The sequence below is a fragment of the Orcinus orca genome, chromosome 2 (assembly GCF_937001465.1).
Source record: "Orcinus orca chromosome 2, mOrcOrc1.1, whole genome shotgun sequence".
Taxonomy (NCBI): Eukaryota; Metazoa; Chordata; class Mammalia; order Artiodactyla; family Delphinidae; genus Orcinus; species Orcinus orca.
In genome coordinates, this window is record NC_064560.1 from 176,146,210 (window position 1) to 176,162,820 (window position 16,611).

Here is a 16,611-nt window from a genome sequence, read left to right on the forward strand (position 1 = left end):
CAGACAGAGAGGTCTCACCCAGGGTGGATGGTCCAGCTTTCACAAATGATACAAGGGACCCCAGCTGTCCGTGGATGCCAGCCACAGTGGTGGGAACTATCTGAATGTCAGTCCTGCCCAGGGAGGCCCAGGGTGGGTGGGCCTTGGAGAAGAGGAGGCTGCAGGAGCAGTGGAATCCCTGATTCTCTTCCTTGCACCCTTGTCCAAAGGTCCCCCTGGCCAGTGCCCTTGAGCCTCCCATCTGTCCCCTGATTTATTCAACGAGTGCTCTGTCCACTGTTCTGAACATGCCACCAGCGCCTCTATTCAACCACTCTGAGCATCCACTCTGTGCTGGGATGCTGCCGGGCACTGGGAATCTAGAGTTGCAGAAGGCATGACCCCCACCCTGACAGAGCTGGCCACCTAGCGGGGAGCCCCTGGGGACCTCAGGGACAGTCTTCCCCATGGGAATTCAGGGGTCAGTCGAGGGGAAGGCACCCATGAGCTCTCTTGCGCCATGTTGCTTTTCCTGACCTATAGGTCATCGTCTTGGTTTACTCCTTCCTCCGGAAAGCCGCATGGGACTACGGACGCCTGGCTCTGCTGATACACAACGACAGGTGAGGAGAGGCTGGGCGTCGGGAGTGAGCTGCTAGCTTCATCGGGGGATGTGCTGCTGTGACCAGTGCCCATACTGCACAGGTGTCTCGTCAGCAGGTGGCATCTTATTACCACCCCTGCCCGTGTTCTAGCCCTCCCTGCATTAGGGTGACTTGGAGAGCAGCCACCTCTGGGCACGAGGCCACTTTTTTCTCCGATCTCAGCCTTTCTGGATCTCATGGTTCCCAAGATGCGTTGGCCACCTGTCTGTGCCCAGAGCTGTGTGCTCAGCAAACACGTTGAGGCGTGTCTGCTACTGGGCAGGAGGGGACCACAGCCCTCAGCCCAGGGAGCAAGGCTGGCACCTAAGAACTTTCTCCTTTTCCACCTCCCCACTACCCTTCCTGGCCGGCAGCCTGACCTCGCTGATCTATGGGGAGCAGAGCGAGAAGACGTCTCCCTCGGATATTTCCCTGGAGATGGAACACAGGGACAAGGTGGGTGCTGGGGTGGGCCTGGGCCTGGTGAGGGCGGGGGCAGGGGTCCGGGCATCTGCAGGAAGGAGCGGGTTCATCAGCTGGGGCTTTGCAATCAGCCACCCAACCACTCCTAGCAACGTGACCTTGGACAAATGCCTCCACCTTGCCAAGCCTGTCTCCCCATCGGAAATATGGAGACACTGACCGTACCTGCCTCCTAGGGTGCCGAGAAGGTGGTGGCAGTAAGTGCACGAAGGAGAAAGGGAGCAAGGAAGGCCCTCCAGAGCGATGGAGTGGAGCTAAAGCGCTCTAGATGGCGCTCGGGACTGGTCCGAGCTGAACTCCAGAAGAGAGGTCTGGCTTGCTGTCTCCACATTCTCACCTCCCTCTCACTCCTCAACCCCTCACACGTGGCTCCCACCCAGACAGCCCCAGGGCCACCAACGGTCCCATGCGATGAAATCCAATGGGCTCTCCTCAGTTCTCATCTCTCAGAAACACCTGAGTCTGCGGATCATCTTCCCTCCCTTTTTTTTTTTTTTTTGCGGTACGCGGGCCTCTCACTGTTGTGGCCACTCCCGTTGCGGAGCACAGGCTCCGGACGCGCAGGCTTAGTGGCCATGGCTCACGGGCCCAGCCGCTGCGAGACATGTGGAATCTTCCCAGACCGGGGCACGAACCCGTGTCCCCTGCCTCGGCAGGCGGACTCTCAACCACTGCGCCACCAGGGAAGCCCTCTTTTTAAGTTTTTTAAATAACGTATATTTTATTTTTTAAAAATATTTATTTATTTATTGGCTGCGTCGGGTCTTAGTTGCGGCACGCAGGATCTTTCGTGGCAGCGAATGGGCTTCTCTCTAGTTGTGGCCTGCAGGCTTAGTTGCCCCGTGGCATGTAGGATCTTAGTTCCCTGACCAGGAATCAAACCGGCATCCCCTGCATTGCAAGACCGATTGTCAACCACTGGACCACCAGTGAAGTCCCTGCATTCCTTTTCTTCAGCAGTCTTAACCCAGTCCGTGATGATTCCTCATCTACAGTTAATCTAGTGTGCCCGCTTCCCCCACTGAGAGCTATACCGGTCTTACCCCCCACTGTCCCAGCACCTGGTCCAGCCTGTCGTGTAATTAGTATCTGATATGTGTTTGTTGGAAGCAAATTTTCATCCATTTTCATCCCTCCAAGAGACCTGGTCCCTTTACTTGCCAAGACCTGCCCCTGACAAGAATGGGAGCCTCAGACAGGTTCACGTCCTGGAGGTTTCCTCTGTCGAATAAGGACAGTAACACCTACCTTGCAAGGCAATTCTCAGATTTATCTTTAGAAACATCACTTCAGCTTTGTGTGGTTTTTTTTTCTGTACAATGACATTTTATTTTAAAAATATCTAGAAGATAAATCATGATGGCAGCAGTGGGGTAGTCAAACAGAAGAGGGTAGAAATTAGACACGGAGGAAGAGTGCGCTGAGGTAGCCCCTGCAGGGCCCCAGGCAGATGGCGAGGCCTCAGCCAGGCTGAGTGAAGTGGGTGAAGCGAACAGGTCTCCTCATAGCGCCCTCAGCAAGTCAGGGCGGATGTGGCGGGAGTGGGGAGGATGGAGCCACTGAGGTGGGTGCAGTGAACTGACCGCTGTCACTCAGGCTTGTCAGCTGAGCTGGCTCCTGGGAGCCTGTGGCCATTTCCACGGGGTGGGGAGAAAAGGAGAGATGTGTCTGCTTCTCAGGCCCACTGTTCAGCTGCTAAGTTTTCTGAATGGTTTATGCCTTTCAGAGGTACAATATATATGCAGGGGAGTGTGTGTGTGTGTGTGTGTGTGTGTGTGCACGTGTGTGTGTGTGTGTGCACGTGTGTGTGTGTGTGTGCACGTGTGTGTGAGAGAGAGGGAGAGAGAAAGAGAGAATACGGGTCCATACCTGGTCACTCACACATCTGTGTCCACGTGCCTTTCATGGGTACATAGGCCACACTTCTACTCACTACCTCTGTCCTCCCACCGATACTCCTCCACTCTGCATATCCACTAGGGCCCGTCAGCAAACCTGCTTGCTCCCTTAATGAATTGCACGTTGGCCCAGAGGTGGGAGGTGAGGAAAGACTCCCCATGTAGGGAAGGGGTGGCCAGACTCTCAGCCCAAGTCTTGTCTGGCAATTCACCCCCTCCCTGGGACTTTCCCAGTCGCCACTGCCACCATCATGCCATTTCCCGTCATCGCTCTGCCTCATCCCCGGGCTTTTATCCCTACTTTAGTTCCCTAGGATGTAGCTGGGGAAATGGTCCCCCCACAAGTGGACATTCCTGATGGGCATTCCCACTGTCAACCCACCCAGCACAGGGAGGAGGCCTAGAAGGTGGGAGCCTCCTTCTGTTTCATGTTTGCCTGCCCCTCATTTCTTCCTTTTGGGAAATATGCCTTCCCCAATCCATGTGGTTCTGGGGGTCTATCAACCAAGTGGGCCTGCCTGGGTCGCTGATGGGCTCGTGACCCAATCAAGAGCTGCAGCCTTTTCCAAGGTTTCGCCAAACCCCTGGGATCCCGGAAGGAAGCATGACCAGGGTAACTGAAGCAGCTACGACATCTGGCAGCTTTTAGAGCTGTGGCCCTCTGCCTACCCTACGCATACAGTCCCCGAGCTGACTGCCTCTCTAGCCCCTCCCAGCCCCCGGCTGAGGCCACCTTTCCCCACCACCCGGAAACTCCAGACAGCAAGACCCTGAGAGAAAGGTATAATCGACAGGACCCCCAGATGCAGAAGAAGAAACCCAGCTCAAGTTAGCATTATAACAAAAGGGTGATGTGTGGCCTGAGTGCGGGGAAATCTAAGGGAAGCAGCTGCTTCGGGTACAGCTAGATCCAGGAAGTCCAGCATTGCCACCAGGATCCCCTCTGTGGTCCTCTCTCCTCTGAGCAGGCTTTTTATCTCAGACAAGCTCCTGCATGTGGCATCAAAGACTCACAGAGCCCCTCCAGGATGCCTGGTGTTGACCGAGATGCAAGAACTCAGAGGAAGACCCTTCTCCCAACACCCATATCAGTCCCCTTAAGAGCATTTTGCTTGGCCCCTCTTGGGTCATGTTCCCGTTGGTCAACTGACCACTGGTAGCAGACACCTTCTTGACGGACAGTCCGCCGGGCCACATGCATAAGGGAGGGGCATTTCCCAGAAGGAAGCAACAAGGGACAGACAGAAAGCAATTGACGTCCACCCCAAAGTCCCTTCTCTCCCTCCAGTCTGAGGCCCACCCTCTAAGCCACCACTTGCTGTAACAGGATGCCCGACTTCTGAAAAGACATCTCCCTCAGCACCGATTCCAGTCCAGACCTTGCCGGGGTGGGGGGAAGCCCCGGACACTGCCTCACTGCCTCGGACGCCCCAGCGCTGGGTTTTCTCACACTTTCTCTCCTTTTTCCCCAGGGCTTCTATTCCTGGTTTTTCAATACCATCACCATGAAGTAAGTGCCTGAGCTTCCTGAGCCTTATCTGGGGGAGGGTGGGGACAGGGTCTCCTGCCCTGCAGGACCAGGCCTTGGGCCTAAGTTCTGTGCCCCAACGGCCACTCCCCACTCCCCCTGCCCACCGCAGCCCGGCCCTGGCACAGGACGCTTTCTCGTGTTCCATTGGTGAAATGGGAACTGGACGCTGCCCACAGCCCATTTTCCCTCTGCCACAGTTCTCAGGAAAGACCCCTCTCACATGCTTGTAAAAATGCTTTTATGAAGCCCACACGAGGAAAAAGAAATCCTTCCCAGGTACTCTTTGCTTTACTTCTGTGAACATCATTCTTCATATTTGCCTAGATGGAAAAAACAAAAACCACCAGGCGGAAGGGCAGGTTTCCTCTCCCAGCCTCCATGCCCATTACGGAGGGACAGCCCCTGGCCCACCACACCTTCTGGATCTCTTTAGTGTGAGACCCCACTTGGCAAGGAGAGAGACCCCGAGTCACCTGTCATCTCCCGATGGCCTCATACCAGCCAGACGCCTCCGCAGAGCAGACACCTGTCAGAGCTCCATGCCTCCACACACATGCACACACACGTGCACACACATGGGCATACACACTTACATGTGTATACACAGCTGTCTCCACCTCAGAGCACTGTGTGTTCCTGGGCTCTCCCTAAATATCCCCCATCTGGCCTGCCCTGCCTGTCCTTTGAACCCCTCCTCCAGGGTCCGTCCTTGCCTGGTGATGCCTGCCTTAGGGTGCAGCCTCAGTGCTCCCCAGAGGCCACCTGCACCAGGGGCCTGCCTGGACATGCACGTCTGCTTCTTTGCCAAGGCCCTTAGGGCTTCTTCCTTCATGTACCTCCATGCCCACACCATTCAAGGGCCTTGCTGGGAGCATTCAGACATTGCCGCAAGATCCCATCCACCCGCATGAGCTACACCAGGGCACCTCTCTTTCCCCAGACCTGTTGAAGGGCCTGGGACCCTTTGGGGGCACAAGATACCATGACTGGGCCTTGGGAATCCAGAGCTGGGCTTGGGACCAGCAGCCTCTGGGGTTTGAGCCCCAGCTCCACTGGTGGAGGACGCCCCATGGCCTTGGCCTCTTGTCTTCGTTCATTGTTCACCAGAGTCCCGAGGAAGTGATACAGCTAGTTTGTGTGTGGGCGGGAATCTTAGCCACATGTTGGGGGAGTGGGGGGGAGGCTTTTATTTCTTAGCACCTTCTCTGGTTTTGCTTTGTTAATTTTTAAAACATGCACCAGCTTGCATAAATACATTTTTATTAAGAGAAACCTATACCTCCAGTCTCTCATGCCCCTCTTCATGACCGCCCTTTCCTGCAGAAGCCAAAGTCCCAACGCACAAAGCCCACTCAGTCTAGTTACAAAAACATGGGTTGACAAGACCCACTACACATTGTTGATAATGGGGAGAGCATAACTGCTGGGCAGAGGGCATTTGGGAGAGCGACAAATTAATTCCAATTTGGGAGTTCAGAAGAAGCATAGTGTTGAGCGAGGCCTTGAGGAATGGGAAGAATTTTGACCATTGTGATGTGGAGGGCCCATTAGAAATTAAGGACTGCATGAGCAAAGGTTTGGGGCAGAGAGGGACAGGGAGTGTCCAGAAATGGTAAATCTTCTGGTGTGGCTAGAAACAAGAGTACATAGCAAGAGAGGGGATGAAGGATTGGGCCGGAAGGGTCAGCTGGGATCTTGACTACCATACTGAGAATCTTGGCCTTTGGTTTAGAGGCAGCAGGGAGCCAGTGACTACTTTTGAGGGGGACACTCAGGTGATGTCTGTTTGTAGGCAGGGGCATGAGGGGTGAATGGCAGTAGGAAGAGTCCAAAGGCAACGTGAGCAGCTAAGAAGGTTTTTCCAGCGTCCAGGTGAGAGGTGGTGGTGACCAGGGAAACAACGCGGAGGAGACGTGGGGAGGGAGATGATGGGGCAACAACAGTCAATGGGTTGTTTCCACCTGGCTTCCACCCGGTTAGGAAAAAGGGAGAAATCGAGGTCTGGTTTCTGCGGAGGGTAATAATACCACCAGTTGGGAGATGAGGAGAGATGATGAGTTGGGAAATTAATGACATAGGGCCGGGGTGAGCATGTGAGTTGACCGGCAGGCTGTTGAAAAACAGGATTAAAGCTTAGGAGAAAGGTCGGAGCTAGAGATTTAGACTTGGGATATGGGTGCACAGAGGTCGTAGTTGAAGTCATGGGAGCAGATGGGACACCCAAGGGAAAGGGCCCAAGGAAGAGACTGGTTGGGACAAGAGGAAAAGGTGGCAACCTCTAGGGCACGGGCTCACTGAAGCCAGGCAGGCGCGAGGTCCAGACAGGGTGTGGTCAGCAGCCTCCAGCCCTACGAGGTTGAGTAGCATGAGCACTCAGCAGAGGATGTCGGCTTTGGGGATGCGAATCTCCACTGGGAGCGCAGTTCCGGGACGAGGAGATGTCCAAGAAGTAGAGGCAGAGGATGGAAGCCACCTTTTTCAAGAGGTGGGTGGGAGCAGGGAAGGAAGGATATTGGATGGAACTTGAAGGGAAACTGGTGAAGGAGTGGATGCTTAAGGAGTTTCTTGGGGTTTTGTTTTTTAAGAGTAGCAAATGAGCCCTTGAACCTGGCTGTAGTTGAAAGGGAAGAAGTGTGGGCATCTGTAGAGACAGATGGATGTTAATTTAAAGATGAGACAGGTAGAGCAAGTCTCCAGCAAGAGGTAGAGGAGAGGAAGTGATTAGAGCAGAGATGAGAATTAATTGTGAGTAGGAGAAAGAGTGATGCCTGGAATGTCATGGGGCCGGCACTTTAAAGAGTGGCGGGAAGAGAACAGAATTGAGTAGAGGAATATGTATAGGCAGACTCAGAAATTCAGGCTTCCCTCAGAACTGTAAGATAGGCTGCTGAGTATAACCTGGGCTTCCGGTGCAGACGGAGCAATGGGCCCAGTGGGGAGGCGGGAATTGTCAGCCCAGAAAGGAGATTCTTGTGTTCTTCGTCCCGTCCAGCCCTCTGCTCCCTCCACCTGGTTGGAGGCTCTCACCCTGCCTCTGGCACGCTGTTTCTATCAGGTGAGCAGATCTTGGCACCCCAAGCCTGCAGGGGGACATTCCCCCATTCTCCCTTCTCATCAGTTCTCATCCACCCCATTCTTGGGATTTAATTCTCAAGTCCAAGGCAGGAAGTATTTTAACTGCTTTTAAAAAAAGGTTGAGAGCTCTAAATAATTACCTAAATGGTGATACTGAAAGCCTTAAAGATATGCTCTTTGTAATATTGTTGAAAAATAAATCTGAATCCTGGACTGAGTGCTAGGAGTTGCATGCAACCTTCAAGCCTGATCGGAGGGCAAGGGTGAGTAAACTATGGCATGTCCACCAAAGGCGGGGGCGTGCAGCTTGGGGCTGGGTGTGAATCAATAATCCACAAACAGAGGCTATTGTCACCATTATTATTGGGCAGCCATAAAAATATTTAGACAAAATGTAAAACGGTCAGAAAAGACTTAAGATTAAATGCTGAGCAAAAGAGCAATACATCAAATGCTGTTTATACTACAGTCACAAGTTAAACCAGCAATACAATAAGAAGCTAAAGGAAATTGGCCAAAATGATTAATAGCCATTGTCTGAGGTTTGATGAGATTGTAGGTGAATGATTTTCTTCTTTTGTTATTTTCCAAAGTTTCTATAATAAACATGTATTGCTTTAAATTTTTTAATTGAAGTATAACACACGTACAGAAAAGTGCACAAAAAATGTGTCCAGCTCAATCATCACAAGCAAAGCCTATACAAGCACCATCCCGATAAAGAATTAGAACATTGCCAAGACCCCAGAAGCCCTCCTCCTTCTCCCTCCCAATCTCCTATCACCTCCCGCCTCTCCAAAGGTAACCAGTATCCTGACTTCTAACTCTGTAGTTCAGTATTGCCTATTTTTGAACTTTGTATATGAAATGATATGGTATGTATTGTTTGTGCCTGGCATCTTTCACTCAACGTTGCATTTGTGGGGTTCAGCTATGGTCATTCATTTTTATCTCTGTATGGTATTTCATTACATACATATAATGTGATGTATATAGCTCACTATATATATATTTCACTACATATATATTTCAATTCTTGTGTCCATTCTACCTTTGATAGACAATTAGGTTGTTTCCAGTCTGGGGCTGTTACAAATAACGCGTCTGTGACATTCTTATACATGTCTCTTGGTGCCCATGTGCATGTATTTCTGTTGGGTATAAACCTAGGAGTGGAATTGCTAGGTCATAGGGTATACTTATAGTCAACTTCTGTAGATAATGTCCACTCTTATCCAAAGCCGTGTGCCAGAGTAAGTACCCATGAGTGTGAGAGAGCTCCCGGCATCTCACACCCTCACCAGCACTTTCTCACCAACACTTTCCTCACCGACTTTCCAACTTTGGCCAGTCTGGCAGTGTGGAGTGATACCTCATTGTGGCTTTGAGTACCCCTTTTTAATTTAAGGAACAACTTTTTGAAAAATAGGATGAATCCTGTTATCACTAATGGTTTATTCAGTGCCTGCGCTATAGCAAGCCCTCAAAATGTTTGAAGAAGCAATAAAAGAGGAAATAAATGCCTGATTTAAGAGGGCTTCTGGATTCCCAGGAGTCTATCTTTGATACGCCTGTGAAATTCAGTGAAATACATTTCAGGCATAACAAGTTTTGAGAAGGGTGATATCTCTAAAGATTAAAAACTCGGGGGTAGGGTGGTCATCTTCTCTCCCTTTCCTCTATCTACCTCCGACTTCCGTTGTAGCCACACTGGCTCCTGAGCAATGTCCTTGTCTCTGTGTCTCTTCCAGGAACGAAGATCTGATTAGCAAGTGTGGAGACGATGCCCGTATCTACATCATGTTCCAGTATCATCTCATCATCCTTGTGCTTATCCTCTGCATCCCCTCCTTGGGCATCATTTTGCCCATCAACTACACTGGAAATGTTCTGGGTAGGCAGAGCTCAGCAGGTCCCGGGCCCGGCCCACTAGACCTAAGAGGCAGCCCGGTAGGCAGGACAGAGCTTGGGTCTTGAGCGTCTAGGAATCTAAATTTTAATTGCACTTCTCAAAATTAGTTATGTGACCTTAGGCAACCCACACTTCAGTTCTCTCACATGGAAACCGGAGATGATACCTCTTGGTATAAATTTGGCCCAGGGCCTGGCACACAGAAGGCAGATAGTAGTAATTCAGTCTAAAACTGAATGTTTATTTATGACCCCACACTGCACCTGTCCAGATGTTCCTGGAGGCCTTGTTATGACATGTGACCCACTACAAAGATCTCTGGACCTGATCTCTCTCTGTACCCACTCTGATGGACACAGCACGCAGAATTTCTCATAGGGATTCTATCCACACTCCTTATAACAGGGTAAATTTTCACACAATAATGTGGTGGGTGAGGGCTTGGGCTTCAAAGACAGAAAAATCATGGTTCCCCAACTTTTACCCACATCTGCTTCCCAGAAAATTACTTCATCTTATACAGTGTCCTCAGGCCTCAGTTTCCTCAACTGTCATAGGGATAGAGAGACAATGCGTGTCAAGTGGTTGGCACAGTGCCTGATAGTGGGCACTTTGAATAACAGCCAGGGTTTCACTAGGAAATGCAAACATAGAGCTGTATGAGGCCCATACAACTAGGTGGTACAGGATAGCACCTTAAGTGCCCAGGTGGCAGCCAGGTGTATGCTGATTGCTCAAGTTTCCACCTATTTCTCCTCGGCCAGTGGTAGACCTCAGTTACTTCAAGGTAGCACCCATTTCTCATGCTACCAAATACCACCACCAGAGTAAATAACTACTGAGCCCTGCCTTCCCAGATTCTCATCCTAAGAGCTAGTATGTTGGCAATGATAGTATGATAGTACGGCAATGATAGTATGATTTCATAAAACTTGGAGATGTCTAAACCAGCGCACTGATACACTCAGCCAGAAGGATTTGCTCTGTTTGAATGAGGCAGCAATGCATTTTCAGAAGTTCTGGGTTTTGTGATTGTTGCCAGCGGTAACAGTGTTGCTAATTTCATCATTCCGCTCATGGTGGGGCTGCCGGGCCCCTCCCACAAGCGTTCACCGGTGTCTACCCTGAGTCAGTCACGCTCTGGGGTTGCCGCACCAATGCTCGGTCTTGCTTCACAGCCGAGGAGCCCCAGTCAGCAGTCCCAGGGAGGAGAGGAGGCCTCTGATGGGGCTGTTTGGAAGCTGGGGACAAGCTCTGGGGAACTAGAAGGAAGACCAGGACGTAGACAAGCATCTCTAGACCCCGGGCATTCGCTCAGGAACCCTGAAGTCTGGCACCCAACCAGTCAAGGTGCCAGGCTTGAGGTCAGCAACTTTCTTCTCTTTCAGACTGGAATAGTCACTTTGGTCGGACCACCATTGTCAATGTCTCCACAGAGTAGGTACCTGATCCTCTTACCTCCCATTCTACTGGCTTGGGGGCTGGGTGTTAGCGTGGAGAGATGGTCCAATGTGTGGGTCCGAAGCATGAGCCCCACTCTGCTGATAAGAAAGGCCTGGTTTCCTGGGGAGCCCAGGTTCCAGGTGGGATGCCGGGAGTTGCGTCCTCTTGGTAAGGAAGTATTCTTGGTGTCTCAGTGTCCCCATCTCTGTAATGGATGGAACTACCTAAACCGGTCACTCCTGAAGATTTGCAAAGATGGTCCTATTTGCTTAGTATGTCCAGGTCCCAACAGGATTACTGCAGTAAGCAGAGGTTTAAGGTGTTGCTTCTCTGCCCACAAAATAGTTCAGGTCAACCCTCATATAACCGAGTGAAGCTCAGACCTGACTCCCACAGCAGCGAGACAGAGGAACCACAGGAGCTGGGTTCATGCCCCGGCTTTGCCATTAGCCGGCCCTGGGTCTGGGGCAGTGCACCCTCCCGCTCTGAGCTTCATCCCTAGTCCATGGTGGGGGGAAGAGCTGTTGGACATGACCTCTAAGCCCCCTCCAGCCCTCATGGTCCGGGAACCTGTGGATTTTAACGTCAGCCAACCCAGTTGGTGACCAGATCAATCTGTACTGAGCCAGATGCGGCCCTGCCAGTCCAGGCTGAGACATCAGTCCCTCCCTAGGTCTCATGGCCAGGCTTGGCCGACTTCCTGACAGAGCTGAAGCACTACTTCCAGTACCTGAAGCAGGTGTGAGTGGGGTTTGCACACTCCTGCCCCACCTCCCCTTGCCCCACCCCTGGTCCCCTGCCCCTGCACCCCTGCAAACTCCATCAAATTCCAAATCCATCAAAGTCCAAACTCAGCAGAATGGTTGGGCACCCTCTCGCCTCCACCTTCAACCAACTCTTTCCCGGGTACTGGCAACACCAGAGCAGAGCTTACCAGCCTCTCCCAGGCCAGCCACTGTTTTAAGTGTGGCACCTACAACTTCCCAACTAGAAGTGAATTTTAATAGGACAGCAAAGAGCCTTCAACGTTTGTAAGTCCATACTGGCAGAGAGCTGGAATGTCCCTTAGGGACCGTGTCACCTTGCCCCCTCCGAGAACACTGAGGAGAGAAACATGTAACTAGATGGGGGAGGTTAGGTAAAATGCCAGCGCGGGGACAGTGGTGAGGAGATATTCTGAAGCAAGGCAGCCTTTCTCTCCTCCAACTGCACCACATAAGGCGGGCCCTATTTCCGAGCGGTCCTCCTGGCTGGATGACTTGGGACACGTGAGCACAGAGCCCAAGGGCCAGCCCTCTTCCTACCCCAGGGAGGCGGGCCGAATCTGCAGGCCTGCGTGTGACCCCGGAGTCCCTTACCACAGAGGCCGGGGGGCCCCTCCTGCTGTCCTCACGGTCGGCGGGGGCGGCCTGAGCCACAGCCGCCGGCAGCACGACACGGCGTGAAGAGTGTAAGTGCTTCTGCAGCTCCGGGCTCACCTCCCGGCACTGCCACAGCTAGGAGTGACCTCGAGCGGTCACTCTAGCCCCTGTTTCCCTACGGGTAAACTGAAGACATTCACAGTGCCACCTTCACGAGGTGCAGGAGTCTAGGAGGAAAATGTCCACAAAGCATCTAGTCCCACCCTGGGCCTGACGCAGAGTAAACACTCAATGAACGTGAGCCTCTATGAGTCGGAGTGGACGTCCCCTTCTCCATTCCCTTCCGAGGTGCCTGAGTGGAGGCACCAGAGGGTGGCGCTGGGGAGACGGTGTGGGGTGGAAGCGGGGGTCTCACGCCTCCTGTGTCTCGTTCTTGGCAGGAGTAAGTTCCTGTGGCTGCACAGCTTCTTCGCTTTCTTATACTTTGTCACCAACTTCCTCTTCATGACTCATCACTGTTTAGGGTTTGTGCCCAAGAAGAGCTACAAGGTGAGTAAGTGAAAAGAGCTACCAGAGCAACACCCTCTCGGCTAGAGGCTCTCCCCAGCTGGACACCATCCCACGCCCATACTTCAGAGGCATCCCAGCTTGGTGTGTTCTGCACACCTGGGGGGGGGGGGCAGTCTCACCTGAGTAGGGCAAGCCTCCTCCGCTTATCCCTGGGTATCGTCACCTGGCACATCTGTCTGGGCTGTTAAACCACTAATACACTTCCAAACCAATTGGTAAATAGCTGCTCCCAGGTGCCTCCTTCCCCTGCACCCCTGCTGCCCTGGACCCTCTCCAAGGACCCCTGGAGCTCCCCACCATCAGAAAACTAAAGGCTTAACTAAGCCCTGAACCTGCGAGGGGCCTCCGTCTTCAGCGGCCAAGGCCCCCTGCTGACCCTCTGGGTAGATATTTTGACCTGCTGTGCCCAAGCTTCTTGCCCTTCCACCATCTCCCTGAGGTCAGAGACCCCATGTCCTGCCCCAGTGTTGTCCCCACTGTCTTGGTTTGTGTGTCCCCCATCCTACCTCCCAAGCAGACCCTGAGACAGGGATTTGAGTAGCGTTCACTTATTTGGGAGGTGATCCCAGGAAGGACCACTAGGTGGGTAGGGTCTTCTGCGGTGGAAGGTGGCAGGTAAAAGCGAGATCAGCTCCTTCAAGCTGTCCATCCTAAAGGACGGATTCACTTTACCCCACCCCAGAATGCAAACGCACATACCCCTGAAAGGTAATCCCGAATGTTTCAGCCTGAGGCTTGGGCACCCCTGACCAGTCTGGACTCGGCCACTTCAGCTTTCCTTCTTGCCACCAGAAGCTTCTGCCCAGACTCCCCTCTCTTGCAGCACAGTTTACCAGACTGTCACCTTGAGGCGATGGCTCAGGAAGACATTTCCCACTCACAGAATAAAATGTGGACTTTGAGGGGCTTCCACATTCCCTCCCCAGAGTCTAGCTCGCCTCCTAACTCCCCTGCGCAGTCTGATGAGAGGGACGACCCAGCGAGGTGGGACGTCACTTGGCGCGGCGGAGGTGCGGGGAGACTGTAAATCAACAAGAGAGTATGAGCAGCCCTTGCAGGGCGTGGGCTCTGGTCCTTCCCCAGGCCCTGTCTGCAGCCTCTGGCTCTTCCGCCCTCCATCACAGCCGTCTATGGCAAGGGGTCCACGGGGGGCACAGAGATTAACAGAGGTGTAGCTTCCCTGGCTGCAGCTTCCCACGGCCTGCTGACCCCAGGGACACAGGCTGGGGAAGCTGACACCTGGCTCACCCAGCAAGGAGGCGGCCTGATGTGAGTAGAAAACCTACTCCAGGTGGTTCTGGGCCACCTGAAGACCCAGACTCCAGGAGTCCTGTGTGAGCACAGGCTTCTTTCTCCATTGACCTTCCCCACCTAGGTCACAAGGACACTAATGATCACCTATGTCCCCACGGACATCCAAGACCCAGAGATCATCATTAAGCATTTTCAGTAAGTGGGTCGGGTGGGCTGAGGCGTGGATTGCATCCTCCTGGTAACCCTGCCTGGGTCCTCATGTGGGTCGTGACGCACAGGATGGTGGAGTGGGGCTGTGGCTCACCCCAGATTCAGCTCAGGATCCACCTTTCAGAATGGGGGAGCCCTGGTTGGGGCCAGAGCAGGGTTTCTGAAGTCAGGGAATTTCTGCATGGCATGGGTGTGATGGGGGATGCCTTTCCCTTGTACCTCCAACTGTGGAGCCCAGGGAGCTGCCAGATGGCAGTTATCTAGAGCGGGTCATCTTGAGGCAACTTTTGTGACCCGAGTTCCTAGCCACAGGAGCCAGTTATCTCTCCATGAGCAGCAATTTCCAGCTCTGCTCCCTGGCCCTGTTCTGTGTCACCTGGGGAAGATGTGGCAACTGTCAGATGAACAGGGATCAACCCTGACATCCAGCCTTAGGAGCAAGGGGTGGATTCTACCATCCAAGCACCAGGAACCATGGGTATAGCTAAGCCCCCTAGCCCTGTAGGCTGTAGCTCTGGGTAGGGGGTGAGGGGTGGGGAAGGGGAAGGTCCCCAGCCCTACGGAATGGCTCAACCACCATGTTTGTGGCTTCAGTGAGGCCTATCCAGGGTGCGTAGTGACCAGAGTCCACTTCTGCTACGACGTCAGGACCCTGATTGACTTGGACGATCAGAGGTGAGGCTGTAGCGGGACCTGTCTGAATCTGGGGTGGGGAGAGAAGGAGAGGTTGTGGCTCTGCTGGCACCCTGACCACAAGATCCTTCTCCCGTTGCCCATTGGCTGACAGGCGCCATGCAATGCGGGGCCGGCTCTATTATACGGCCAAGGCCAAGAAGAAGGGGAAGGTGATGATCAAGGTCCATCCCTGCTCCCGGCTGTGCTTCTGCAAGTGCTGGGTTTGCTTTAAAGAGGTAACTGACAAGGGCATCGGGGGACACAGCGGAGGGGCTAGGGCACCGGGTCTCCAGGCTTTGTCCAGGGCTCTGGGCAGCGCCCCTTGCCCGCACCCTGGGGCCACAGCCCTCATTCGGGTCTGCTCTGTGCTGCGGCACCTGGCTCCCGCTTTCCTTTCCACCCGTCCTATCTCGCTGTTGAGAGGAGTCTTCCTTGGGGCCCCCTCCGGAGCGATCCAGGGACGCTTGTTCTTGGCCCCTCCTGGGCTTGGATGGGAGGACCAGTGAGGACACAGCAGGCTGCTATAGGCTCCCAGGCCTCAGGCTTTCAGCGAGCGAGGACAGGAATATTTGAAAGCAGTGGATTCAGTCTTATCGCCCAACCACCGTGGCTAGAAGGAGGTCTTGGCAGGACTGAACTCCAGCGAGTCCAGAAAAAGAATCATCCCCTTTCCTGAAAATGCTACAGACACATTCTGTCACTCCTCTGGAGGCTACTCGGAGTCCAAAGGCACCCCCTTACCCCCAGCGATGCCTCGCTTTCGCTAGATCTAAGAGCAGGGAGCTAATCTCAGAGTCATAGCCTCTTCCTCTTCTAGAGCTGGGATCTTGGAGCCCACCTGGGGTCTTGAGCCTTTTGCCGGGCTTCCAAGGGAGCCGGGGATGGAACCAAGCCCTCGGGCCTGCCGCCTGAGTGGAGAGAGGCCTCCCATCCAGGCGTGAGGCCTGGAGCTCTGGCTGCTCCAGCTCTGAGGGCCACATCTCACCCCAGGTAGACGCAGAGCAGTATTATAGTGAGCTGGAGGAGCAGCTGACTGATGAGTTCAACGCTGAGCTCAACCGCGTGCGGCTGAAGCGTCTGGACCTGATCTTTGTCACCTTCCAGGACTCCAGGATGACAAAGCAGTGAGTGCCAGGGCCAGCTGCTTGCTGTGCCCAGCCCAGCCCTGACAGTGGGCCTCTGCTTCTCTGAAACCATCCTCTTTCACCCCCATTGCAGCCAAGGGGAGGAGGAGAGAGCGCCTCCCTCCGGTTTGCCATATTCTGCCCTCCCCTCGACCCCTCCATGCTCCTCATGGGCATGGAGCCGCCATCTTGCTTTCTAGAGCATGGCCACATCCGTCTTCCCCCAGCTGCCAGGCTCAGCTTGTCTCCAGAGATGCCCAGGCCCTGGGCTCTTCACTCCCATATGTTCTTGCTTCAGCACAGAAGTGGTCAGAGTAGCCGTTGACCTCTTGGTTCCTCTTCCAGGCCTTGACAAGAATGCACCCAGTTCTCCCTCATTGCACATCACCCCTCCCCTCACCACGAGTGACAGAGTCAGGGTAGAGAAGCCCTGCTTGCCATTGCTCCTCTCC

General features: G+C 53.5%; 1 protein-coding gene across 7 annotated transcripts in view; it reads left to right on the top strand.

Annotated features, from left to right (window-relative positions):
• Positions 1–16,611, top strand: part of TMEM63C (transmembrane protein 63C) — a 135,750-nt gene that overhangs the window by 100,846 nt on the left and 18,293 nt on the right. For all 7 annotated transcript variants that reach the window (XR_007474970.1, XM_049705202.1, XM_049705211.1 and 4 more), the window contains 10 exons: positions 523–602; positions 998–1,079; positions 4,477–4,514; positions 9,362–9,504; positions 10,911–10,959; positions 12,767–12,875; positions 14,272–14,345; positions 14,955–15,035; positions 15,148–15,271; positions 16,026–16,159. Coding sequence is in view for 6 of the 7 variants with exons in the window: in XM_049705202.1 (XP_049561159.1) it covers positions 523–602; positions 998–1,079; positions 4,477–4,514; positions 9,362–9,504; positions 10,911–10,959; positions 12,767–12,875; positions 14,272–14,345; positions 14,955–15,035; positions 15,148–15,271; positions 16,026–16,159 (914 nt within the window). In the remaining variant the exon portion in view is untranslated. The remainder of the gene's footprint in view (positions 1–522; positions 603–997; positions 1,080–4,476; positions 4,515–9,361; positions 9,505–10,910; positions 10,960–12,766; positions 12,876–14,271; positions 14,346–14,954; positions 15,036–15,147; positions 15,272–16,025; positions 16,160–16,611) is intronic.